The sequence below is a fragment of the Poecilia formosa genome, unplaced genomic scaffold (assembly GCF_000485575.1).
Source record: "Poecilia formosa unplaced genomic scaffold, Poecilia_formosa-5.1.2 Scaffold89, whole genome shotgun sequence".
Lineage (NCBI taxonomy): Eukaryota > Metazoa > Chordata > Actinopteri > Cyprinodontiformes > Poeciliidae > Poecilia > Poecilia formosa.
Genome location: NW_006800028.1, coordinates 49,571 through 75,711, shown reverse-complemented (window position 1 = coordinate 75,711; position 26,141 = coordinate 49,571). Strand labels below are relative to the sequence as shown.

Genomic DNA, 26,141 nt, shown 5'->3' with positions numbered 1-26,141 from the left:
AGAACAGAGAATACACTGTCAAGCATCGCGGCAGAGGCCTGTGAGAGAGTTTTACTGCCAAATGTACAAAGAGAGCAAAAAAAAAAAAATGGGAAAATTACTTCCAAATAGAGCTGCAACAAATGGTTTTTTTAGTAATCGATAAATCTATCGATTGTTCCAATTCATTGCTTAAGTTCATAAAAAATGGCACATCTTTTTTACATTGAAATCATTTTTTAAAAAATTACACTTTTTACCTTAAACTGTTAATTACTGCTTTGTGTGTTTTTCTTTCAGCCACATAGCCTCTTTTTTGAGTCTGTATATTCCAGTTAACAATTAATTGATTACTAAATTAGCTGGTTATTTCAACACGATTAATCCAGGCTTTTGGGGATCCACCGGACTGATGAGAAAAACACCACGACTGTCAAGAAATAACCACTACAACGTTAGCACTTCCTTCACAGACTTAAAAATGTGAGCGTTTTCATCCCAGCCATAACAGCATTCAACTGAGACATCAATGCAGTAATGGATTCTCACATGTTGTATCACATCCTGGTTTGGCATCAGCACACAGTGAGGCACAATCACAACAGGATAGTGAGAGCTGCTGAAAAGATCACTGGAGTCTCACCGATGCATCTGCAGGTCATCTAAGCAGAGTCCAGTGTGTGCAGAGTAGATGGCATTTTAAAGGACACCATACATCATTTTCATAGGATGCTCAATCAGGTGCTATTCTATAAAAACTTAGGAGTCGTGATATATCTGGTGTCTATAAAAATCCACATTGAAGAGGTTTGTAAAGAGATAAAACATATTTCATTTGACGCCTGAGGTCTTTCAGAGCAAGTGAAAAATGTCTTCTTTTGTTTTATACCTCAGTGATAATGAGCAGTTTGCATTGTTGTTGTTGTTCACTGCTAAAAATCTAAACTGCTTCATCAAATAAAAACTTGCTCTAGCATTGTGAATCTCTAACTTTATGAATCTTCCTAATATATTTAGTGAAGCCTATAATATCACCTGTAACCCCAACAGCGCTCTGGATAATTCAGACTGTGACCCTCTGTCATGTTGAAGATACAGGGCCCCAAAGTTTATTAAGGTTAAACTGAGGAATGCTTCTTTTCTTCAGTCAATCCTGAAGCTAAACGTGGAACATTACCTGCAACATTACATCATCTACTCATTTTATGATGTGTAATTTGCTTAATTTTGTTTCTGTCTGTATGTTTGCATATGATAGTGCTGTGATGCACAACACATTTCAGACTAGTGCTGACAATGAAGCTTAAAATACAGTATTATATATTCTCATGTAATATGATCTCTTTCCTGGTATTTGGTAAAATATACAAAAGTCAAGGTCTCAAATGCTTTTTGTCCACAGCAGAAAAACTCTTAAACCAAAGGATGTGGAGTGGATTTTAATTGGCATGATGATGGATATTTGCTTTTCTATTTTTTTTTTAAGTCTGCAGTTGTAAGGTGGCAAAATGTTAAAACCAAAGAAATCCTTGAATAAGGTAGTATTTATTTATTTTTATTTATTTACGTTTCAATTTTAGGTCCTGCTTGTTGGTTGTAAGTTGCATCCTTGCAGATTTTTATGCAATTTTTATGTTTTTGCACTTCTGTGCCAAATATTAATGGTCGTTAATCCACTTTCCTCCAGGTGTGAAAACTCCCTACAGCTGCCGAGAGAAGACTAAAAAGAAATGTTCAGTCTTCCAACTGATTAACCCTCCTGCTAATAAGATGCATGGTGATAGGCAGGGCTTACTTTGCCCATCTTGCAAAAGGCTCTATGCTGACTCATTAGGCAGCTGATGGGTTGTTTCACCAACACACTGACATTTGAAAATGTGCAACAGATTGCTTGTGAAATTGTCTTTTTTTTTTCCTACTCACTATCCAGCCTGCAGGTATAGTACCACAAAAAAAACTGTTTTCTGCTTTGCAGATTTCCTCAGTGTTTTATTTATTTATTTTTTGTCACACCTAATTGTTTTAGACCATCAAGCAGATTTTACTATCAGAACATTACAGCTGGAGTAAATGCACACAATGACTTGATTTATTATGGTAATGAAGCTGTTTAAAACAGCCTGGCCCTGTAAAAAGGTAATGACCCTCTGATCCTCATAACTGGCTCAGGCAGCATCAAACCTTTGTGAAATCTGGCAACGAGTCTTTTATATCACTGTGGAGGCATTTGGTGGCATTCAAGCAGGAACAGTCTGTTTCCACAGCATTTCACTTTAATTTGACTAGGCCAAGCAAAAAGTTTCTATTTATGTTTTTTCTGTCCTATTTGAAAACTCACAGCCCTGCAAGGTTGTCCTGGATAGTTTTCAACTTAATAAAATAAATCATCATTTGACACTTTTTGTATTTGCTCAAGTTATCTTAGTTTGACATTAAAATTTCTTTCGTGAACCAAAAATATTTAAGTGAGACAAAAAAGTAAACCAGAAGAAATCTGTAGGAGGGTAAGACATTTTTCACAGCTCTGCAGATGAGGCAGCTTTAAATAAATTAAAATGACAGAATTTACTTTTCTCTGTTGACAAAACTCTTTCAGCAACTCTTTGCAATCATTGGATTTGTGGTTTGAATGGGCCACCATTAAAATACTTGGTTAACACAACCAGCAACCCAAATCTGTGAATTATCGCAAGTGCTACAGAAAACGGCGCTGAATTAATGCATTAAACACCAAAGCATACAAATTAATATCATAAATCATTGCAAAAATGTTATTTTTTACGTTTTATTTGATGATTTCAACAATATCCAGGAAATTAATAGTATTTGTAGGTATGGTGAAAAGAAAATAAACCCCCTTTATAGTCAAATGTTTTACTGACTACAATATAAAATTGTGTTCTCAGGTTATTAAAATACACTGAGCACAATTTATTGAACAAAAAAAGCACAATTAAAACATTTTGGGTGAAACACAAAGTGCACTTATATTGCCTTTTAAGAGATTAGAAGTAAAGTAGCAGCCAGGAGCAATTGGCTGTAGTTCCAAGAGCGGAGATAAGACTGCAGACGTTAGCGTTACTGTAGTCGTAAGACGCTTCCCACTGTACGTAATGAAGTGTATTTGGGAGTTGTCCATAATATGTCTCTGTGAGATGTATTAATAAAGACTCTGTAAGCCAGACTTAAAAAGTAAACATCTTTATGGAGCAATCCAAATTTACAGATTCAGCAAGCCCAATATTTAGAGACTGGTCAGAGGGAATAAGCCAATAAAACTCGTCCTCCTTTGATCTCTGCACTGCCTCCCTCTTAAAGGGCTCTGAACACCAAACATCAGGCATTCTCCAACGTGTGCATCTTACAAAATTATCACATGCTTACTTTCCACATCATGTGCTTAAATCCATACATCACTTGTTTGTCTAGACTCAGTGTCTCCGACCTTTGCTTGAATGTTGTCTGAGCACAACAAAGTCCTCTGTGTGGTCAGACGCAGCATGAATGAGTATTAAGGTGTATCAATCAATCAATCAATCAAATTTTATTTGTATAGCACATTTCAGCAGCAAGGCATTTCAAAGTGCTTTACATAATTAAAATAAAAACAACATGTGTATTTGGTCTTTGGACTGTTGTGTAAGCGTTTGTGATCTCTAACCCCTGCAAATACCAAAGGTCCACTGCATATCTACCAGCAAAGTAGATTCTCTACTGAAGAAACAGAAACCTTTCTGCACCATGAATGTCCTTTTTTTTAAAAAATAGCTCACCTCTGTTACATTTTATGGCCTAAATTCAGTTAAAGTTATTTTATCTACAGTAAAACTAACTTTGTTTTAATATTATTGCCAATCATTTTTTTTATATCAATTTGAGCATCAGATTCCTAAGTTTATATGCCATCAACTCTTGCAGAAGCAGTGACCCAACAGCCCCGGGGCGATCATTAAAGATTAATGTTGCTGCATCTGGATCAGACTGTAGCATCGAAGCTTTGCAGTACTGGATTCAGCCATACTCTACCATGTTCTCATTAGACAGCGGGAGAAACTGCAGAGGCTGGGTTGTTCCTGCGGATGTCATAAATATAATGAGAGGTCTGAACCCTAATCGGACCCTTTTGCTTTGCTTCCTGACTCTGTCGCTGCTTTCAGGTCTACCAGCTCTTTTCCGTTCACATCAGCTCAAACATATCTTCCATCCCTCCAGGCTTCGTTGCACTGTAGGAAATTTCACTGAGACTAATAAAGAACGAGAGAAAAGGGGAAGGCTAAAAAAAATAGCTTGAGAACCTTCCCTGCTCCTTCTTTTTTCATGTTACAAACAATCAATTTAACACCCACATGAAACTACTTTTTTCCCCTCCAATCTTCGCGGCTGTCATATAACAACAAGACTGTGACAGAATGACATAAAGGAGTGTGTTGTGCCAAAGAGAGAAACAAGCACAATGAATGGCAGAATTTCTTATTATTCACAGGCAGCGTTCTATTAGTAATTCTGATTTGCTTGAAGTGAGAGGAGAGAAAAAGGTCTGAGACAAAAAAAAGCATTCTTTGTTCGACAGGGCTCAGATGCTTTTCTCTTTATCGCCAAATATAGGCTTAAAAATTAATTTGGACTTGGTGAAATTTTTTTTTGCACAACATGGCTTCAGGGATGCAGAGATGTCATGCTGTAGCAGGAATAAGTGAATCAGTGTTGGGATCCACAAATGACTAGAGACCAAAATAAGCACCAATGATGCCACTGCGCCGTCTGGTACCACGGTACCACAGATGGGCCTTGTTTTTTGCCCCCCCTTCTCTCAATCAGACTCTAAAAGCAGGAAGCATTTTGCTGTTTTGATTGTGTTCAGCTTATAAGAGAGAAATCTGAACGCTGAGTGTTAAAGGTGTGATTAGATGTCAGTGTGTACGCAAATACATTCAACAAACACATTAGATAAACACATTAGATAAACTGCCACTGAGCTTTTACAGCATTATTTGGATTCTTAGTTTATAAAATGCATGTGTAAATTTAGACATTTTTGTTCACTAGTTTTGAACCCATCCATCCATTGTCTATACCTGCCTTTTTTGTGCAGGGCCTATCTTTGGCTGTCACTTAGAGAGACACTCTGGACAGGTCAAAGTCAGTCACAGGGCAATGCAAAGAAAAAACACAAGCAACTATACACACATGCAATCAAGTCAGAGAGACCAGTTAACCTAACAGTTATGTTTTGAACTGTGTGAAGAAGCCAGAGTACCTGGGGAGAATCCACTCATGCACAAGGAGAACATGCAAACTCCATGCAGAAAGACCCAAGGCCCAGATTCAGACCCCGAACCTTCTGTGCCATAGTTTTGGGCCTCTCTAATACAGCTTTACAATGAGTTGGAGACCATAATAATCAGTGCCTTAAGGTACTGATTATTAAGGTACTGATTATTATAGGTACCTTAAGGAACTGATTAAGGCACTGATTTTTTTTTTTTTTTTGCAAAAAATCTATTTTTTGCAAAAAATCCATTTTGCAAATAACAAAATGGATTTTTACTCATTTTCTTATTTGCAAACTTCAGTGTATTTTTAAGGAGCTTGCATGTGACAGATCAACACAAGACAGGACACAGACACTGCGTTTCAATACTTCTGAAAAAAATCTGAAAAGTGCTCCTCGCATTTGCTCACATTCTGAATCTCCATCTCAGTCTCAAGATTTCTGCAGCCGCTAAAAGGTTTTCTTCCAGGATTACCATGCAGCATTTATATCCTCCAATTTTCCTAACAACCTTCATTTATTTATTTATAAATAAATAAATGAAGGTTGCTAAAAAATCTGAAATTTCTTTTACATGGTCAAAGTAACAACTATGCAAATAAAAACTATTAAAACATAGACACAATAAGAAATAAAAGAGGATGGGCGTTATTGGCCTCTCAAGAAAAAAGTATGGCATATCTACTCTTCATCTTTTTATCAAAAAATCAATATCGTTAGAGGATGTGGCTGTATAGTTTACGAACTCCCTGTGATTATTCCAGGAATATGGTGAAATGAATAGAGAAGTCACATATTTTCCCCCAAAACTCTGTTGTAGCTTAAAATTGCCACTAAATGTATTAGAAGCTCCATATATTAAGTTATTGGGAAGAAATAAAAAACAGCCTCTCCCATCTGCATATCCTTTGATTCCTCAGCTCCTGTTGCTCCCACAGGGGCAATAATATGCTGAATAATAATAATAATAATAATAATAATAATAATATGCTGAATGAAGCCTTATGAAATGCTCCAAGGACAAGAGCAAAACAACCAAACCACTAACATAATGAAAATCTTGCAGACTCAGAAATACACATTTAAACTTATTTACTGCAGTGTCATCCATCATACTTGCCATTAGGAATAACACTGCAGAGAGCTCTGGAGCATGTTGTACCCTACAGGTACATTTTGTCAGATTAGAATCTCCTTATTTGATCCTTGGCCGGATTAGATGGAGACATGTGTGCCAAGAATGAGGCCTTGGCTGTTGCAGCTCAGCATAATACTGCTACAACAGATGGGTTTCACCAGATCCTAAATGCCCTGTAGGAATTGGAACATTAAATCGAGTTTGTTTACTGACTGAGCAGCACAAAGGTGCAAGTAGCACTTTCACCTCACAGCTATAAACATCACAGTAGTAGGTCCTTTAGCCTTTATCTGTGCAGTTTGTGTGTTCTTTGTCTGCCTGTTTATTTGTTTAGCAGATTTTCTTCAATAGTGCAGAGACGTCCACGTTTGGTTAAATTCTGACATTTAATTTGGTGTGTGCGAACATCTTTTGAGTAACTTGCAAACAATCTGAAGTCCGATCCCCCCAATGCAATGTCTGGTCTCCCGGCTCTCCCCTGAACCGCTGAGTATGCTGCGATGCTTGAAATTCAGGTTCAGAAGATTCACTGGCAAATATTTACTACTTTCAGTTACTATTTCTAATTGTAAAATACAACAACCTCTTTTTTTTATTTGAGGAAATCCTCCCAGAGCCTCCTCCAGTTGCCATGCAACCATATGGTGATGAGTCCAGAAATATTCTCACACATATTGTAAAAGTGTGACTTTGCATTTTCACAGCTGAAATTTGGTTAATGTGTGCTTCCAGGTTATCCACCTGTTTCCTGTTGCTGTTGGACTATTTGTTCCGATTGCGAACGGTTTGAAGTGATGTATGTTTTCCTAAAAAAGGTTTTGCATTTAGCCAAATTTGTCTGCTCTGATAATATTTTCCAAGCTCAGACATGTCTAATTGTTGTGTTATTTGCACCTTTAAGAGGAAGCTCTAGTTGTGATTTCAGCAGGTGTGTACAACATGCCCCCAAAGTGAAGCAGGGTGGTTTCTCTGACCGGTGGAGGATTCTCCACAAACAAGGAATCAGCACAAACATTTACATAAAGTTCCACGCAAGAGCAGAAACATAACTTTGTTTTTATCTAAATCTGATAAAGTGATAATATTTGGAGCCACTGAATCCACCCCATGATGTCACAGTTAACAATCACTGAATTAACAACTCATGTCCTGCTGGTTTTATTGTTCTCTGTGCAGTTAAATGTCTTATCGAAAACTACAGGTTAGGAATCAATCTAGATGCACAGATGAGTCACAACTTTGATATTAAAGCACAAAACACTTTTGTTTTGCAGTTTCCCACCTTGCATGCACCCATGGACAATAAGATATGTCTGCAGACTCATAGTCCCATTGTCTGCTTTTTTGTTTTATAGTTCTACTTTCTCAATATTGCTAGGAGCAGTTGGAGCAAAATATCCTGCTGTTTGGATGCCAAAGATATGGAATATAAAGAGGATGTCCTTTGAGTCCCACAGTGCGAGACAACATATCAGAACACCATGAATCTGTTTTATGATGTTCTTGAGAATTGCTCCTAACCTGATCAAATAAAAGCAGTCCCCAGAAACACAAGCAATAAAACCTTCCTTACATCATAAAATGTGTACATCTTTTTCTTCTCAACACGACCTTATTAATATCAGCAATACTGAGGTGAATATGATTTACACGTAATGATCTTAAATTATCAGGCTGTCAACACAAACCAGTAAGCTGCAACTTAGGAGAAGAGAAAGCAGAGAGAAATTCAAGTCTGATGTTTTTGTTCATTTTTTTCTCTCGACTGTCTAATCTGCGACAGCTTGTCCCAACTGATAGGGATTATGACTGAGTCTAGTCCCAGCAGCTTCATCCAAATCAGTGAGGCACAACAAGAAAGTGGCAAAGTACATTTTCAGTTCTCACCAGATGTTTTACAACAATAGATTGGACTCCAGTCATGCAGTGCCGGTGTCCTGGTACTTCTGAAGACGTCCCAACTTCAGCACACCTGAATCAAATGAATGGTTAATGACCAGGTCTTTGCGAAACTAGCTGACAGCCCAAGAGGTAGTTCAGCCTTTTGATCCCTGTGTGATGGAGCTGGGATGCATCTAAAAGTTGCAGGATGGAAGGTTTGGAGGACTGGAGTTGTTGACCCCTGCAATAAATGATTACTGAGAATAAAATCATGGAGAAAAGAAAGTAAACAATTTTCTTCTATTCAATGGTTCCATGAAAATTTTGGGGGTTGAACTGACAAGTTGTTTTTATTCCACGTTGGACTCAGACAAATGATTTAAACTAATTTTCACCAAAGTCAATGGGAATGTAAGAGCATAATTGAGCTATTTGGTCTTTACCAGATTCTAAAATGACCTAATTTTACCTCGAGTTTAACAAAAAGAGAAGAAAAAACACACATCACCTTACTTTGAAAAGTTGTGTGTAAAATAAAGCAGAACAACAATAAATTGTTGCTCCTAAAAGGTTACAGTGGAAAAGTGGCAGCCAGGTGAAGCTAATTAAATACACCTTTCATTCACCATCTCTGCAACAAGAAGCTTAGTTGTTTTGTTGATTTGCAGACTTGTGCAAAAGCATAAACCCACAAACTTTAATGGTCTAAAATTCCCACACAACAGTGTAATATATTACTAGAATCAGGCAGAAACTATTCAGATTACCTGCTGACAACTGTGGTTCAGAAAGTTCCTGAATAAAGTGGTGTACTTAGTTTTTCCACATGTTAAATAACTTAGTGAGCGGTTGAAGACCAGATCATTTCAATTATGTCCTGGTATGCAAAACTCCAGAGCTAAAAATTTATTACTTTATACGTTTTTTCCATCAGTGAATTATAGATAAAAACCAAAATTCATTGAGTTTGTTGAGTTTAAAGGTCAAACTAATGATTTTAGAAAACTAGCACAGCAAACAGGAGCATTTTGAAGGATTCTAGTGGAGGTTTAAAGTGTTTGCAGTGGGATTAGCTTCAATGCTCAGTGGTAAGTAAATCTATTGTTCATTTATTCACCGTATTCAGTTTTAAAGCAGCTTCATCACAAATAAAACACACAGAAAACAACAAATATTGCATCTGAGGAAATCTTTATAACACCATTCAACCATATTTATGGAGAATTTAGATTTTTGCTGGCCTTAAAGAAAAAAATAAACTAGTATGCAATCTGTATCTGTATTTTTTTTTTCAAAACAAAAATATTGGTGCATGGTGTAGCCAAAACAGCAGTTCAATCAATTTCACAGGGTATTTTTCTGTTTTCTGTCTCTACAGAATTATAAGGTTATTATCTTTAGATTTTAGCTCTACGTTTCAGAGATTGAAGAGAATATACATGAGAATATTTCATGAAATCCTGCTTAGTTTCTTTAAAAGAAGCTCATCGTAATCCTGTTACAGCTTTTTTCAAACGGAAGGAGAATATGTTAATGAGCCTTTTTTGAACCAGAAGCGTTTCTTGGATAGTAGAACCGTCCCTCAGTGCAATCTGCACTTTAATTTCACAGCATTTCAAAATGAAGAGGACAGTTTTAAATTCTAACGCTACCGAAGCCCATAATGGCTCTGGCACTTGAGAAAAAAACAAGAGAGGAAATTACAAACAGCCCTGAAGAGGAAAGCGGATAAGACTCTGGGAATAAATGAAGAATCAGCTCCAATTAGTGCACATCAGAGAAAACACTAAGCTGTGAGAGGCTAGTAGCGCTTCGTAACGGGAACTAACCACAAGCACATGCACACAAACATAGCCCACTCAAATACATCAGCAATAGTTATGACCCCTCTTAAGTCTGATCCCACCTTTTCATCCTTGAAAAATAGGTCCAGTATGAACTTTTTCACATTATGTTACAACTTACAACCATAAACTTTAAGATACACTACTGTAGTGTATATACTTTATATCTTAAAGTATATACACTACATCACAGAAAATCCGTTTTCTGTGATGTAGCAAAACAGGGTGGTGCCTTATCGCTAAACGGAATGAAAATGGTTATTTTCAAACATTTTCTACAAATAAAAGTATGAAAGGAGTGGCCTGTACTTGCATTCAGCTCTGTTGTAGAAACAGCTGGATGTCTTTTGTAGCACGGCTTATCTCTACTAGCACTTGGATTTAGGTCTGGACTTTGACTGGACCATTTTAGAACATCAATATTCTTTGTCCACTGTTGGTCTGGCTGTATGATGTTGTTTTCTTGCTGACGGGCAGGTAACATCTGCCCTAGTCTTAACTCTTTTGAGGCAGGTTTTCTACCCCATATTTAGTCCCATCCATCTTCAATCAATTTTAATTCCCTGAAAACATTTTCAAAACTTGGAACCAAAACATGGAGTTGCCTGTTGAATAAGTCACTGATTACTTTCAAACTAATAAGGCAAAAAAAAAAAATTATGTGATGTGAATGTAACATGTAATGCAACACAAAGAAATGTAGCAGTGTAGAAAGTGCAGATACTTAATGTCAAATGTAGTGGAGTAAAAGTCGAAAGTATCCATGATTAAATCTATTTAAGTAAAGTACAGATACGTGAAAAATGTACTCAAGTAAATTAAACCAGCTAGTTGTGCTTCACTGCATCCCACCTCTGGTATTCAGGGTGATGGCCAGGCTTTGTTTCCATCATGTAACATTTTAAATTAGGCCGAAAAGTAAAATGTAGTCCAGCCAGACCGGAACTACTTCTTTCATGTTTTCTGTGTTCCCTACATGTAAGTTTTCTATTTTGCCACACTCTCCATTTTAGAATAATTTGATGTCCAAAGCTTCAGATATTGTTCGCTAATAACTCTGCCTCCCTCTGCCTCCTTGGTGCTGTTTTCTCTCTAGGATACTCTAACCAACCTCTGAGAACAACTCAATTTATTCTGAGATTAAAACACGTGGACACAGCTGTGTCATACTCTTTCCATTTTCAGATGCTGTCTGGGAAAGTGCTGCGTTTGTTGTTCAAAGCTTGGCATATTGTTTTATGACCTAAATCTCTTTTAACTTCTCTGCATCTTCATCGCCGACCTGTTTGCTGGGTGAGAAAAAAAAATCTCAAATTTACCAAATTTAAATAAGAAGTCAAAATTGTTTTCACTTTCACAAGAAATGTCAAAAGTATTTGAATAAAACTATGTGTGAACATGAAGATTTCTCATGCGTGAACATGAAAAATCTTCACCGGCAAAAATCTTCTGCTGGTGAAGATTTTCATCACAATGCAAGTTTTCCAACTATTTTAATTTTATTGTGTAAAATATCACAAAAATGTATGTATAATATGCTGTTTAACCCGTCACTAAATCCTTGAAATCATATTCTTTCAGACTTACTTCCATAGACTTCAATAGACTTCTAGGTAAACTATTTCTTTCTGCATTCAGTCTCGTCCTCTGCTGCTGCAACCACACAAATCTCCATGGTTAGTGACAAATAAAATATAAATTCATTCTATCCTCAAACTGAACAGTTGTTTTATTGCCACCCCATTAATTTCACATTAATGTCAACTGTCAGCAAAGTTTGATGTATGAGCAGCTATCAGGAAAAAAAAAAATCACTTTCATGATTATCATCTGCTCCTGCTTCATGGACTCCCTGAGCTGTGTCAGATCTATTGGCCCCTTTACATGCTTGTTCACATCAGCAACGCATACCCACAGTCGCTGTGGAAACCATTCAGACTGCTGCGAACGCTCGCCAAATTATCTGGAGGGTCTGAAGAGCAAAACAGAGAGAAAGGAAGGGAGGCTGGAGCTGTGTGTCATTTGTGTGGCTTACTGTGGGGGTGTGATGCTGCAGGTTGCTGCCAGACTGACTCTGCCGCACAGACAAACCAAGAAGAGAAAGAGCAACTGACAGAACCAGGAAAGGCCTCACTTTGTTTTGTTTTCACATAAGCAACGAAAGATGGCCAAGTTTTGAAATGCTGCTTGATTAAAACATGAGCCGGCATCAGAGAAAACACGCTACCGTTACTTATTTTCTGCGAGTCTGTTTGTGGACTCACTTACACATCAGAGCCAAAGATTTTTACCTGCGGACAGATTGAAAATAACCCCAATTAAACACCACAGCTGCAGTGTCAGGGTGAGAAAAGAGTGGGAGAGAGAGTGGAAGAATAAAAGGCGACAAAATAAGACATCACTGCCAAGCTCTGGAACATCAGACAAAACAGATTTTACGCCGACATCTGTGCCGGCAACAGAAGAACCGCATGGCATGGCAACTTGCTCTGTTCAGTAGTAACTCCGTTACAAAGATGTGTTCTTGTGTAATGACGCTACCCCACTGCCAGTATGCATACAACTCTAATGAACTGCTTCCAACAAAAAGTTTAAAGAAAAACGCATATAATGGAAAAGGAGAAAATAACTGACTTGTAATGTTTTGTTTAAACAACAGAGCTGTATTTTGAAGATGACATAATCCATTAAAGCTGCAGTATGTAACTTTTAAAAATATGTTCTTGACATATTTATTAAAATCGTCAAGAGCTCCTCCTCTTCTTCCCTGAGCTACTGTTGTCATCTGAGGAAATGCACCGCTCCCGGTCAAAAACAACCAATCAGAAGCAGGAGGAGTGTCTTGGCGCTGTCAATCAACCTCCTGCACTTGCTGCTAAATGTGCTAATAGAGCAAAAACAACTTGATCTGCTGGGAAATGTTGAAGAATGCTCAGGCTAGTTAGCTTGGCCATCAATGACGATGGATAAACAGTTCTGTAAATGGTCGGTTGTTTCTCCGCCATTAGCACAGGATCCTCTAGAAACTACTCAAGTTTCTTGAGACTCAAAAAAACTATTCCTGAATAGCAAGAATAGTTGCTATTCTTGTAACTGAGGGTACGCACACTGTGATGGACATAAACAATGAGGTGAGCTGTGACGTTTAAACGGTGCTCAGCTGGCGTAAAGACGCCTAAACTGTGCCAAGACAATATCTCTCACACCTTTACATCACTACTACCAGCCTCAGTCATTAATAATGAAATGAAATGAAATGAAATGAAATTTTAATTAATACAAAGCAGAATGGATCCAGGCTTTTATGTTTATAAATTTCTGATGTCACCATCTGAACATTGCAACTAAAATCAGGACTCATGAGATCAGGTAACAGTTTCTGGTCTGCTGTCTGATTTCAGTAGGCCTGTGCTAATTGGAGTCTCAGTTTTCCATTCTTAGCTGGCTGTGTATTGCCAACAAACTCCAACTTTGAGGTTGTCCATCTTACATTTTAGATGATTTTTAACTACAGGAGATTTCAAATCAAACAGTATCAAACTGTCGATTAATTGCAAAATGCAAATTTTCAAACACAGTAGTTAAGTTAGCCATGAATAAATAAGTATCACATTCCTCATGCACACAACATTCACCAATACAGCTGTGTGGGCTGTGCCAAAAAACTATGTTTTTGTTTTATTACAGTTACGCTGGAGTAAAAGAATCCCGTAACGAAAAGTTTTGTTGAAAAGACAGATAACAAAGCCTACATCAAATAGGCGATCCAAAGCTTAGTTCCAATGTTTTTGTTCAGGCTAAACTTAAACGGTACATATGGATGAAAAATTATACTTTTCCTTGCATTTTCTGGGATAGACAGGGATAAATGTGAATGTGAAATAGCCAAAAACCTGCCTTTTGACTCATTTTTTCAGTAGCTTCATTCTCAGTAAAAACATTTGCGAATTGTAATTCCCCATGTGCCGATGCTGCCGGAGCAACCGTGATGTGAAGAACTTCCAGTCCACAACATTTCCAGTCCAAAGTATCCCACTGCTTATCACTAATTTAATGCACAAAGAACTGACCCAGAAACATTCAGCTGCTGGCTTGCAAGTACGAATCCAGGTTGCACAAGCATAAATTATTTAAATCCGCAGAGCTTTATTTCAACTTTGTAATTTAGATCACAAAGGCAGAGCTTCTGTTTTTTTACAGAGCTGGAGATTAGGAAGAGTCCAGTTGAAACAGAACCTGCAGCACAAACAAGACTTTCAGAAAAACCTAAACATTGTCTGGCAAACTGGGAACTTAATGAAGGCCTTCAAGTTGTTTGATTTTCCTGCTTAGGCTGATAAAATAGAATATTTTTATGTTGCTTCACTGGTCGTAGTTTTATTGTGATTTGCATCTTTGTGTTATGCAAGGCTTGCTGCACATTTCCATATACCAATTATACAGCTCTGAGATTACGTCACTGGTTTTGCACACAGCTGGAGGTTAAAAAAAAGCAATGTTGCTTTAATAAAATCTCTATATAGCAAATTGTACGGAAAATGTTCTTGTGCTCTGAACAACTTTCTCTGTTTCTTATTTTTAAATAAGAAAAACAAAGTTACTCTAAATGTTTAAATGCCTAATCTCATTTTCCCTACAGTCTTTGAACTGCACACTGGGAGTCTTGAATTACTGTTCCTTACAAAAAGTATTCATTCACTTTTTTACATCATGTATTCTAATGGGATAGATATGATATGAAGGGAAATGATACATAATATTTAGATTTTTTGCAAAAATAAAATAAAATCTAGAAACTGTCTTATGTATTTGTATCTCACTCCTCAGAGTTGACTGGTAATTCTTTGTAAAATAGCTCAATCTCAGACAGATTGGATGAGTAGGACCTGTGAACATCATGGTTTTTTTCTCAGGTTTTGCAGAACTGAATTTAGACCTAGACCTTAATTGGCTTTAATTAAACATCTTTACTCTTTGGCCTAAAACCTTCCAATACAGCTTTGGCTGTAAATATGAGGTGGTTGTCCTGCTGATAAGTTTCTGCCCCAGGCTCCGGTGTTTTGCATCCTCTAACGGGTTTTCTTTCTGGAATGCTATGTGTACACATAACAATACATAGCACTATATATAGGAATTTGCATGTCTGTCAAAAAGTTAAGTTATGATCTAATCTTCCATATTTCCTGCTGAATCCTCTATATGGCTTGTGGCAAATGGAAAATGAGTATAAATGTGTTTTCTTCCTGCCACTCTTTCATAAAGCTCAGCTTGTGGGATTCATCTCTATAAATTGCCTTGTCAGCAGATTCTCCCACTTGTGTCGTGCATCTCTGCAACTCCTCCAGAGTTACCGCTGGCATGCTGGCAGCTTCTCATTAATGCTCTCCATGTCCAGTCTACTAAGTAAAGGAAAAGGATTGCAGGTTTGCAGCTGTGTCACTCTCTATTTTCAGATACTGAACTTAACATTCCTCTGTATGAGATTTGGAAGCTTTGTATATTGTTTTATAACCCAACGCTGTCTTGAACTGCTCCACAGCTTCATCCCTGCTCACTGCTGTATATATACTGAGATGTAAATGCACTGAAGAAAACTCAAATTACTAACTAGGTGATTTCCGAGAACAATTGTTTCCACTGGGTTTTATTTAGGGGTATCAGAGTCAAAAGTGGGTGTTTACAAATGTTACTCATTTTTATTTGCTTCATGTTGGTGTCAGGAAAAAAAATCCCATTTTGACACTTGGAAGTTTAAGTTCAAAGTCTATAAATATTTTAACTTCTAAATATAAACTAAAGTTCAGTAAATCGTCAGGGGTGTTTTTGTTTGTTTGTTTGTTTGTTTGTTTTACAAAAACACATGTTGTTCCTATTTCAGTTTCTAAAGATTATAGCAGGATCTGCAATATTGTTCTCCATCTGCAAACTGCACCACAAATGTGACACTTATTGTGAAATTTTAATCAGATGGAAACGAGTACAGGAGTTCATTTTTGATGTCTCACCATGAAACACCAAGATGTTGTTTGCCAACATGATTAGAGTCTTACATGACTTCTACTATAAGGATGGATGATAGAAAACATGTTATATAAGCTCTCATCGTTTAAACATCGTTATTTGTTATTTGTGCCTACCTCTTAACAATATTTCTGAGTCTGTACCTTTAAATAGAGATTTAATAGAACAATAGAAACTGAAGATAAAGAGATATGCCTACATAGTCTGCAGAAATGTTTCTATAAACTGAATTCAATGCAGTCATACCTGAAATGTAACATAATATGAAGGCAGTCTAAGTTACAAGACTGTTAGCTGTCCACCACGGGGTCTCAGCACTGTCCTATTAGTATTTAATATGTGTCAATATTTAACACAAAACAACATATGTATGGATAAATATTTTAAAACACTTTACATGTAATAAAAGATGGAAAATAAAAAATATAGTATATACAGAATTTAAACAAGGTAACTGTCAGACAAAATAGTACTTGAGCTCTGAAAAACAACAATAAACTTGATGACAAAGCAGAGAAATAGCATTTTCTAAATAAGGTAAAAGAGGGTGGAAATTCCCCTTCCACCGTTCATCCACCCAGCCTGTGGAATGAGACACCTTTCCCACCAACACATCTTCCATTTTCATGTGCATGTGTCTCTCAATTAATATCTTTGAGTAAATCTGTTTAGTAATTTAATTTAAAAAGTGAAAGGTCTGTGAGGCGTTCAGGAACCCCAGGTTGACCATCAGATTTTCTAAGTTATTAGCTCTGATTAATCGTATCTTCTTCGATACTTCATAGATTCTTTAAGGCGTTCAGGTCAGGCCCCTTTGCTGGCCAATCAAGAACCACGGCCATTGAAACAGGGATCAGTCCTGTGTGAGCAGGAGTCCAATCCTGTTGGAAAATAAAATCAGCATCTCCATCAAACTCGTCAGCCGAGGGACGTTCAAAGAGCTCTAACATTTCCAGGTAGATGTTTGTGCTAAGACCAGATGATGAACATTGGACACCAGCAGATGACACGACTCTCCACTGACTGTGGGAAACTCACTACTGGACCTCAAGCAACGCCTTCCTGCAGACACTAGAACTTCTAATAAAATGCTAATTTTACTTTTAATTCAAAATAGGAGTTTGGACACCTGAGCAACAGCCTGTTCACGTTCTCCTTATCATTCTGATGTTATCTCCAGTTTAGGAATATCTTACCACAAATAATAAATCTGTTGTAGCCCATGACTTGAATATGTCTATGAACGGTGGCTCTTGAATTGTGATGCAAATGCAGTTTGTGCTTTGTGAATCTATAAAACTTGTGAATGGATTGCCTTCTCAGTCCTCTCAAGGCTGCTTGTATGTATGCTTGTTGCTTGTGTACCTTTCTGTGCCACACTTTTTCCTTCCACTCAGCTGTAATATTCTGAACAAGAGAGAGTGGTCGAAAAAACAGCGCAGAAGCTACAACAGTGATAACTTGCACATATAAAACCTCAGCTGTGTGTTACTTAAGCGCTGGGACGTTGAGTGGAATGAAAAACTGTGTCTTGTACAAACAAAAATATGGATGCTGTTCCTAATTATCCGGATGTACCGGTGTAACCTTTCTCTGTGTCACAATTTTAATCTGATTAAGGAACATTCAATCTGAGTGACTGAATGTTTGGGATTTGTTTATTTCAAACACCTTAACAAATTAATAAATTAGAAGAAATGAAAAAAAAAAATACCTCACCTGTTTCTCCAGCGCCTCCTTCCCGGTCGTGGATATTTTTGGCGCAGGCGTGCGCTCGCAGGTGCATCCCTCCAACAGGTAAATCCCCGCTGGTCGCGCGCTCTGCTCGTTCTCAAAGTAGAACAGTACATTCTGGTAGAGGGCGAAGAACTTCTCCGACCACCGGCTGTTCTCCGCCGTCTTCTTGCTCAGGTAGCCGCGCTTGGTGCCCTCTTTACGCGCCACCACCGACAGGAACAGTGCGTGCCCTTCGTTGTAGCGGACGCTCTTCTGCATTTTTGCCGCGCGGCTTGAAAGGCAGAGGGGAGAAAGTGGGAGCTTTCACCGAGAGCCCATGGTCCCCGCGGGCTTCATGTAAAACTTTCCCACCGAGAAGCGCCTCAGTGGCGCCGTGGCGCACGGAAAAGTTGCCGCGGTGACGGAAGCGCAGCAGCGGAGAAACTCATTGCAAAGATGCGCCGAGCCAACACGCACTTAATAATAAAGCCATGGTTCTCTCCTCTAAGAAGAAACGATTGAGAGAGCAGGAGGGGGAAACCCTCAAGCGGGAGACAAAGAGAAAGAATCACAGAGGCGACGCGCAGTAATCCGCTTTGGCAGCGGTTAACTCTGTCCCTCTCTCTCCTGCGCTCAGTGGCGCAGTCTCTCAAGGTCTCTCTATCCGTCTCCCTCTCCGTGATGCGCGCGGATCCTGGAGTTGGTGGATTTAAAGGCGGAGCGAGAGTTGCTTGTTTCTCCGGGGGGGTGAGAGATGCAGAGATGGAACTCACAGAGGTCCTCAGTGGCAACTGTTCATTTATCTCTGCTTAACAAGCAAATAATTATATTATAATTATAATTATAATTATAATGTTGCTGATTTTTTTTTCTTTACATTTTCGATTACAGTTCTGTTTTTCAACTCACCATCCTTTACTCTCGTTAGTGAATAAATTCCACCTGTGTGTTTTAATCTCAGCATAAATACAGCTGTTATATGAAGGCCTAAGATCAAGGTGTGCAACATTTTTGTCACGGGACAAAATCGTTGAGTCATTTTACAGGTCAAGCGGAAAAAGACTAAAATCAAGCAAATAAAGCTATAGCTTTTTTTGGTTTGCTTTGTTTTATATAAAATTTGTTGTATTAACAGAATTGCATCGAATTTTCAAAGACTTTTTTGGCTCGGTTTTGACAAATTTCTTTCTCAGTCACACAAACCTGATTTGGGTGAATTTCTTTGAAAACGTTTGTTTGTATATTTAGCCACCTAAAAGCCGATTTAGGTGCAGCAAAGTCAGCATTTGAGTAACTATGGATAGACGAGGTTCTACTTATAAAGATTTGGTTGCAAAAGGACAAATGGTTTGTATTTACTTAACATTTTCCATTGTAAGAAAATCATGTTGGCAATAATTTTATCCTGGTGAAAAATAAAACGTTTGATGCAAAGTTGAACTGCACTTGAGGCCTGCAGACAGATCAGGGTTAATGTGGGGGCATTTATCACAAGTTACATTCTGAAATAATACCAAAAGAATCCAACATCTTGGATATAACTAAATATGAAACCAACTATATGACTGGTCTGGCCTGAACTGCATTCATAAGCGTTTGAACTGAGCCGGACTTGTTTTTTAAAGTGCTTTGAGATCTCTGTGGATTGTTGCAAACTAGAGTTGAAGTTTCACATTTTATGCTTCAAGTACTTTTGATTCATTTTCCTTTGCAAGGGAAAAAGGGGGAAAAAACAGAGTTTATGCCTTAATGGCGGAGCATTTCCAATAACGTTGCATGATGTTTGGAATTCACTTAGCAATTTTAGCTTCATTTTAATCATGTATTAAATTTGCTTCCAAATAACGACACATCAGATTTACATAAACCCACAAAATGTTCTTCAGTCAGATCTTATGTAAGAAATATATAAAATATAATTTTAAAACAACTGTCAATGCCTAACTGAAGTGATCTTACATGAGTTGGGTGTTTAGTCTATTATGGCCGAGATCGAGGGGGTATTATCATTAAACACCATCATCATAAATGCAAACTGCTGAAAGCAAAACTGTGTTCTTAGTTGTACTGGCATTATATGAAGTCCATGCAATTAGTGTGCATGCAATAAAAAACCACTTAACTGTGTAGAAAATAAAATCGGGGTGTTATTAAAATGTTGAACGGTCCAGAACCGTTCAACAATAAGTGAAGCCCTCCAATAAAGGCATTTTGTTTCAATTTAGCTTGAAACAAAAACACTAACAAAGAAATAAAACTTAAATATTAGGATTATTTGAATGCATTCCACTTTACTTGCATACTCCTTTTTTTTTTAAAGAATATTGGGTTTCCAAAGTCTCAGCAATGATTTCAATATTCACCAAAAGAACTCCAGTTTAAAAGGTAATAAAATAAGACAGGTATTTCATTTTTCTTTATTTGATCGTCGAACACATGGACACCACACAGCTGGAGGTAAAACGTGATCCTTTAGTATCAACTATTGTGATGACAGCTACCAGAACCTGAGGGGCTTAAAACTGCATAATCAACAAGCTCTTTTGTGACCATTAAAAATGTTCAGTCATTGATGGCATGATTTATTTCTTGGAAGTATTTCAGGTCGATGGTTGTAGCTGTTGAGACGTCAAGAGTTCGACTGCAGCCATTTTTTGAGGGAGGATTTGTCGCAGATGCTCCAAAGAGCTGAGAGAAGTTTCTTATACTTCCTGCAGAGACACAGAAACACCAAAAACATTAACCATCCGGGACTAGAAAATATTGTGTTTCCTTTAGATATTACAGAAACAAAAATGCTGCAGTCTCAAAGATTTATGTGGAAATAAAATGAAGTCTACACTCAATTCCTCTCCGTCTTTTGTTGGACATACGCATCTAACATAAACACATTTAATATAAGAAGGATTACTCTGATCGAGTGGCTGTGTGTGTGTGTGTGTGTAGTGTTGACATTTTTTTTATGTGGTGAAGAGGTTAGAGAATAAACAGCCATGCAGCAGTCTGTATGTTATATACAGAAAATGACATCAATATGCTGATTTATTGGTAAAACACTAACAATTATCCAAACCTCCATCTCATCACTCAGTACTAAGCTGAATTTGAGCCACACAGGAATTGTGTGTTGAACTCCAACAGAGAAGCCTTCTGCGTCAGCATCAATCAGATGGGTTTTAAATTTAATATACAAACTCAGTGATGTGTCCAAAGTCACTCAGAACATTTTTTTTTTGCACTTCAGCTTCTTCACAGAAAAGCCTTTCCGTCAGAAAGCTGATATCAGCAGCTCCCATGTTCATCCAGCTAAAATGACTGTGGACTCCAGTGGCTTTGAGGACAGAATATGTTGTCTTCAGCTTCAAGAGTGCAAATCCAACCAAATTTCAATGTAAATTATTAAAACTCTAATAATAATAGTTTATTATTATTAATGTAGGCCTCTTTTAGGGAGTAAAACTTACTTCCCTCAAAAAATAAATTGCAAATACCTTTGTGACTGCAAAGATAAAAATGTGTTTTGTTTTTTTTTAACCATCAGAACTGAAATTTGAGAATATATTATTGTAATAAACAGAAAAATACAGTGGTATAAAAAAGTCAAATCAAATTTCTTATATTTTTGGCTGTTTTGTCACATCTAAATGTTTCAAATCAACCGGATTTGATTCTCAAGAGAAAACTGAGTGAACACAATGCACTTTTCAAATGTTTTCATTCATTAAAAGAAAAAACATATTCAAAACGTTGAGTTAAATATCACTTTGTCACTAAACATTACTAGCCATACGGAGTCCTGATTACTAATAAACCTGTAAAATCAATAAACCTTTCTAACAACAAAAAGTAGGCTAAAAAATGCTCAAAAAGAAAACATCAAATGTTCTTGATTCAAATGTAAATCAAGAACATTTGATTTACATTTAAATCAAAATGTAAATCAGAGACACAGAAACACTGTCTCTGATTTACATTTTCTGTGTCACAAATCAGAGACACAGAAATATTAGATTCTTAAATCAAGATTCAAATGTTCTTGATTTAAATGTAAATCAAGAACATTTGGTGTTTTTGAGAACCAAAGTATTTGACGTCCATCAGGGAATAGTTACAAAGCCATTTCCATTGGATCACTGGGACATCAGTGATCCAATTTCTGAGCCACAATTGGAAAAAAAGCATCCAACAATTTGGAAACTTTCCTGCAGTAGCCAATATTCAATGATTCACCCAGGAAGTCACAGAGGAACCCACAGCAACATGCAGGTGTTTATGGAGACATACACAAAAAACATTTTATGCATTTCTAAGCAACCATACTCAGTTACAGAATTCAAAAGTATGCTATTCTTAATAACTGTACAGTATTTTTCTCTTGTGTTTTTTTTCCTTACCTGTTATTTTTCTGTTTTTATAGTTTTTATCTTAGTTTGAATATGCATTCTTCCATTTGCTGTTGGTACACCTGAATTTCCAAACTGTGGGACAGTAAAAGGATATTTCTGTTCTGTTTTATGCTATTGCGCTGCAAATGATCCTGGTACAAGAATTAGAAACTGGTGAAGAGTTTCAGAGCCAAAACCACTGCAAACTACTCAGAACACAAAGTCTCTTCAGACACTTCTAGGAAAATATTTAGGGGAAAAAAGCAAATTGAACTTTGTGGAAGATGTGCGTCCCATTCTTGCTGAAGGAGAACATTCAGTAAACTTAAACTCAAGCACACTTGAGTCACAAAGCTGATCCTAACTAGACCACCTCTGAATAGCTCATAAAAGCCAAAATAAAGGTTTTGATGTGGCCTAGTCAAAGACTGAACTTAGATCTGATTGAGGCATGGTGGTGTCACCTTAAATAATTGCCTAAAACAATTATGAAAAGAAGAGTGTGTTAAAATTCCCCCATGGTGACGTAGAAGACTGGTTGTTAAGTTTTGCAAACACTTCAACTATTGATGTAAAAAAAAAAGAAAAGTGACTCAATGTCACATTGAGTCATGTTGATTTTGTTAAATATTTTTAAATAAAATCATCTTCTAGCATATTTCAGAGTATTTCAGAGTAGCTTTGTCTGATTAAACTGTGACTGATGATCTAAAACATGCAAGTGTGACAAATCAGCCAAAAATGGAAGAAATCTGTAACATGCTTTTTGGTTACATCTTTTCACAGATCTGCATATTTGTGCAAAGCTTAATAATATACAAGTCATAATTCAGCATAAAAATTCACTGCAGCTCACACATGATCAAGAAACATTCATTAAAAATCAGGCATGAAAAAAAGAAACCAATTTATTTTATTTGATTCCAGATGTTTAGACACATTACAGCAAAAAAAACCCAAGTACAGAAACTCTGCTGCTGCCGTTTCACTTTGAAATGCATCTGTTGCTCTAAGTAAGACCATTCAAAACAAAGCTGCATCATTAACACCTGCTACAGTTACTTAAGGGGATTTTTAAGCATCTCATGATGACAAATCTTTCTTCTGTAATCTTGTGCCATTTGCATCGCTCCCTATTTTCCGGGAAGAGTGGCACATTTTCCGGTTCAAATGTGTGAACTCAAGTATGAAATCAAGTACATTTGAGTGCTGAAGTTTAAATAAACAATAGTTTAGTCGAGATTAGCTTTTGTTTGTCTAAAATATTATGACAGAGCCGCATCTTTGAGCGTCAACCTTGCATTTGAGCTTTAAATTATTTAAATCATTTGGGAACTGGGCTTTATACTGAGCTCATAAGATTTCATGCATCACTCTCAGAAAGGTAAAGAGCACACAAACAGCTCACAGTACACACACCATAAAAATACAAGCTGACTGGACATGCACTTTAGTGCCTCCTTGAAGGAAATGTCAGGGTGGTTATGTGTGCGTTACCTCCTGGCGTTGACCAGGCTCTCCAGCTCTCGGGCTTTACGAGAGGCGGTGTGCAGTATCGGGTCAGGAACGTCAGCTAGTCGGGCCACGTTCAGGCCGTAGCTTCGCCCCGCAGCTCCTTTGGTTAGCTGATAGAGGAAGGTGATGAACTCTGGCTGAACCTCTCCATCTGACAACACACCCAGTGGCATGAAATGAAGTCTTAGAGATTACCTTTTATGTTTCCCTAAACAGGTTAGGTTAGGACTATACAATATGTTCATTACATTTTTTTTGCACAAAATCATTCATACATAATGCAGTTTTTGTGTGCTAAAAGCCGACGGGGTGATTTTTTATTTTTCTTTAAGGCTTGAACTGTTTCGAGAAGCAGTAGAGAATCAAATGGAAGTACAAAAATGTGCACAATGTGTATTTTGCATAATTAATCCCCTTTAAAGTGCAAAAATGAATCCTGACATAAACAACCATGTCTATGTTGTGCACAATCTAGCAACAGGTCTGTGGTATTACAGCAATGTTAGCATAAAAGTGAAAACGTACCATCAGTTGTGACGTCAGGCTCAGTGAGTAAGAAAGCCATGTGGAAGTTGGACACATGCTGAGGAAACACCTGCTCCAACTCACACAGAGGAGGATAATGGGTCACAAACAAGGTGAAGGACTTCACCTGAGAGAGAGAAGAGAAAGTTTAGGATTACTATCCAGGATGATCCACTCAGCAGAACCTGCTAATGTTACAGTCAGTGTTCTGCACAATCAGGTTCAAATGAGTGGAGTTGGGTTTTTCGAGGGGTTTCAGTGAAATGAGGCTGGGGGTTTTTTTTTTACCTCAAACTGCAAAACATTCCTGATAAAAATCTTAAGACTTGGAAGGAAGTAGTCACATTTCATGCTTGAGGATTATAACCTGGTTGGAAGTGGAGCCTCAAAGTGCAAGACGCATCAGGAGGAAGAAAAAATACACAATTTATTCAAATGAAAACTACACTTTAAGTCAAACAGCATGTTCATCAGCTGATCAAAAGATTAGACCTGCACATAAATCTGACTTTAGTGTAATTCTCTGTAAGCCATTCATGCTCTCATGATCCCCGATGGCAATGACAAAAAGGTTTTCTGTCTCTGAACTTCGCACAGTTTTTGAGATTTGCCTTTGCTGGTGAAGTTGGACACGGCAAGACAGTTGTCTTAAACTTCCTAAAACATCTTAAGGGAAATGGGACAAAAAGTCATGTAGTAGATAAAAAAGGACACCACTGTTTACCGTTTCAAAACAAAAATAGGCATTAATACAACATTTGCTTTAAAGAGAAACCCTTGTTTTTGTTGTCTGTTTGACTCATGATGTTAATAAAATACAACAATCTTAGTGTTGGGTAAATTGTGTTCAGGCTGCTGATTATTATAATTTGTTCCTAATGTAATTAGAATGTTTGCAAAACTTGTTTTTATTGGTAATCACTGAATCTAAAAAAAAAATGAATTTCTATGTGGGCTTTATGTGACAGACTGAAAGATACAAAAACACAAAATAGTCACTTTTGTCTTGAAATTGAACTACCAATCAGAGTAAACATCCAGTTTCACTTCGGCTGTGTGTTCAACACACAAGCTTGTTGAAGCCAAAGGTTAGGGCTCAAAAGATTGAAAACAGCGTAACAAATATGTGAGCTTTGGTTGACTGAAGAGGCAGACAAAAAAAGAAAAAAAAAAAAGAAGCTATTTAGCTAAACTTGATATACATGCTTAGCATCACAACAAACAGAAACTTCAGCTGCCTGACGAGAAGTTTATACCAGAATCAATACGACACCATCATCGGTCGGATACAGGATGAAAATGCTCCGGTCACTCCCGCACCTGTCCTTATACCATGAAATGATGGTAATATAACGACAGGGTAGGAATGACATGACAGGAAATTTAGCAACATTGAAACATTTCAAAACAATAACAGCCTTTTCCAAGTGAATGCAATAAAAAAAGTCTTTAGGATGAAACAGCTGAGGCATACTGTCGATTTCTGTTTTAGATGTGCATTTGACGTATGCCACCTTTATTAAGCCAAAAGTTAACTGGTGATATCTAAAAGCAAACTTTGCTCTCTTGGGTCTCTCTGTATAGCGAACATAATCTATTTACTGTTACACAAAACACAACAAAAGGGAGATATAAGAGCTTGAGAAAGCTATTCAAGACGTAGCTACAAAACAAAAATGTAGCATCAACATTAACATTGTTTTGGTTCTCTGTCTTTGTACCCTGCAGCCAGCATTTTGAAATAATAACCTGTACACTCACTGCTTATTTATTTTCTCTCTTATTTTGTTTTATCACTCAATGCCTTCCGCATTCAGGCTCTCTAATTTCACTGCCTTTGGGTGCAGACACTAAACTCAGCTTTT

The 26,141-nt window shown here is 37.3% G+C and overlaps 2 protein-coding genes across 4 annotated transcripts in view; both read right to left on the bottom strand.

Moving 5' to 3' along the window:
* The window catches only part of rasgrf2b (Ras protein-specific guanine nucleotide-releasing factor 2b), a 57,184-nt gene extending 38,529 nt beyond the window's left edge, over nucleotides 1-18,655 (bottom strand). Inside the window, exon 1 of one of the 2 annotated variants that reach the window (XM_007557481.2) lies at nucleotides 17,855-18,655. In XM_007557481.2, the coding sequence (XP_007557543.1) occupies nucleotides 17,855-18,130 (276 nt within the window). In that variant the 5' untranslated portion in view covers nucleotides 18,131-18,655. The remainder of the gene's footprint in view (nucleotides 1-17,854) is intronic. The other variant, XM_007557483.2, reaches the window with a different exon arrangement.
* A 1,604-nt stretch (nucleotides 18,656-20,259) lies between these two features.
* msh3 (mutS homolog 3 (E. coli)) overlaps nucleotides 20,260-26,141 on the bottom strand; it is a 41,422-nt gene continuing 35,540 nt past the window's right edge. For both annotated transcript variants that reach the window (XM_016674058.1, XM_007557480.2), the window contains 3 exons: nucleotides 24,277-24,403; nucleotides 23,734-23,902; nucleotides 20,260-20,562 (listed from right to left, as the gene is read on the bottom strand). In XM_016674058.1, coding sequence (XP_016529544.1) covers nucleotides 20,481-20,562; nucleotides 23,734-23,902; nucleotides 24,277-24,403 — 378 coding nt within the window. In that variant the 3' untranslated portion in view covers nucleotides 20,260-20,480. The remainder of the gene's footprint in view (nucleotides 20,563-23,733; nucleotides 23,903-24,276; nucleotides 24,404-26,141) is intronic.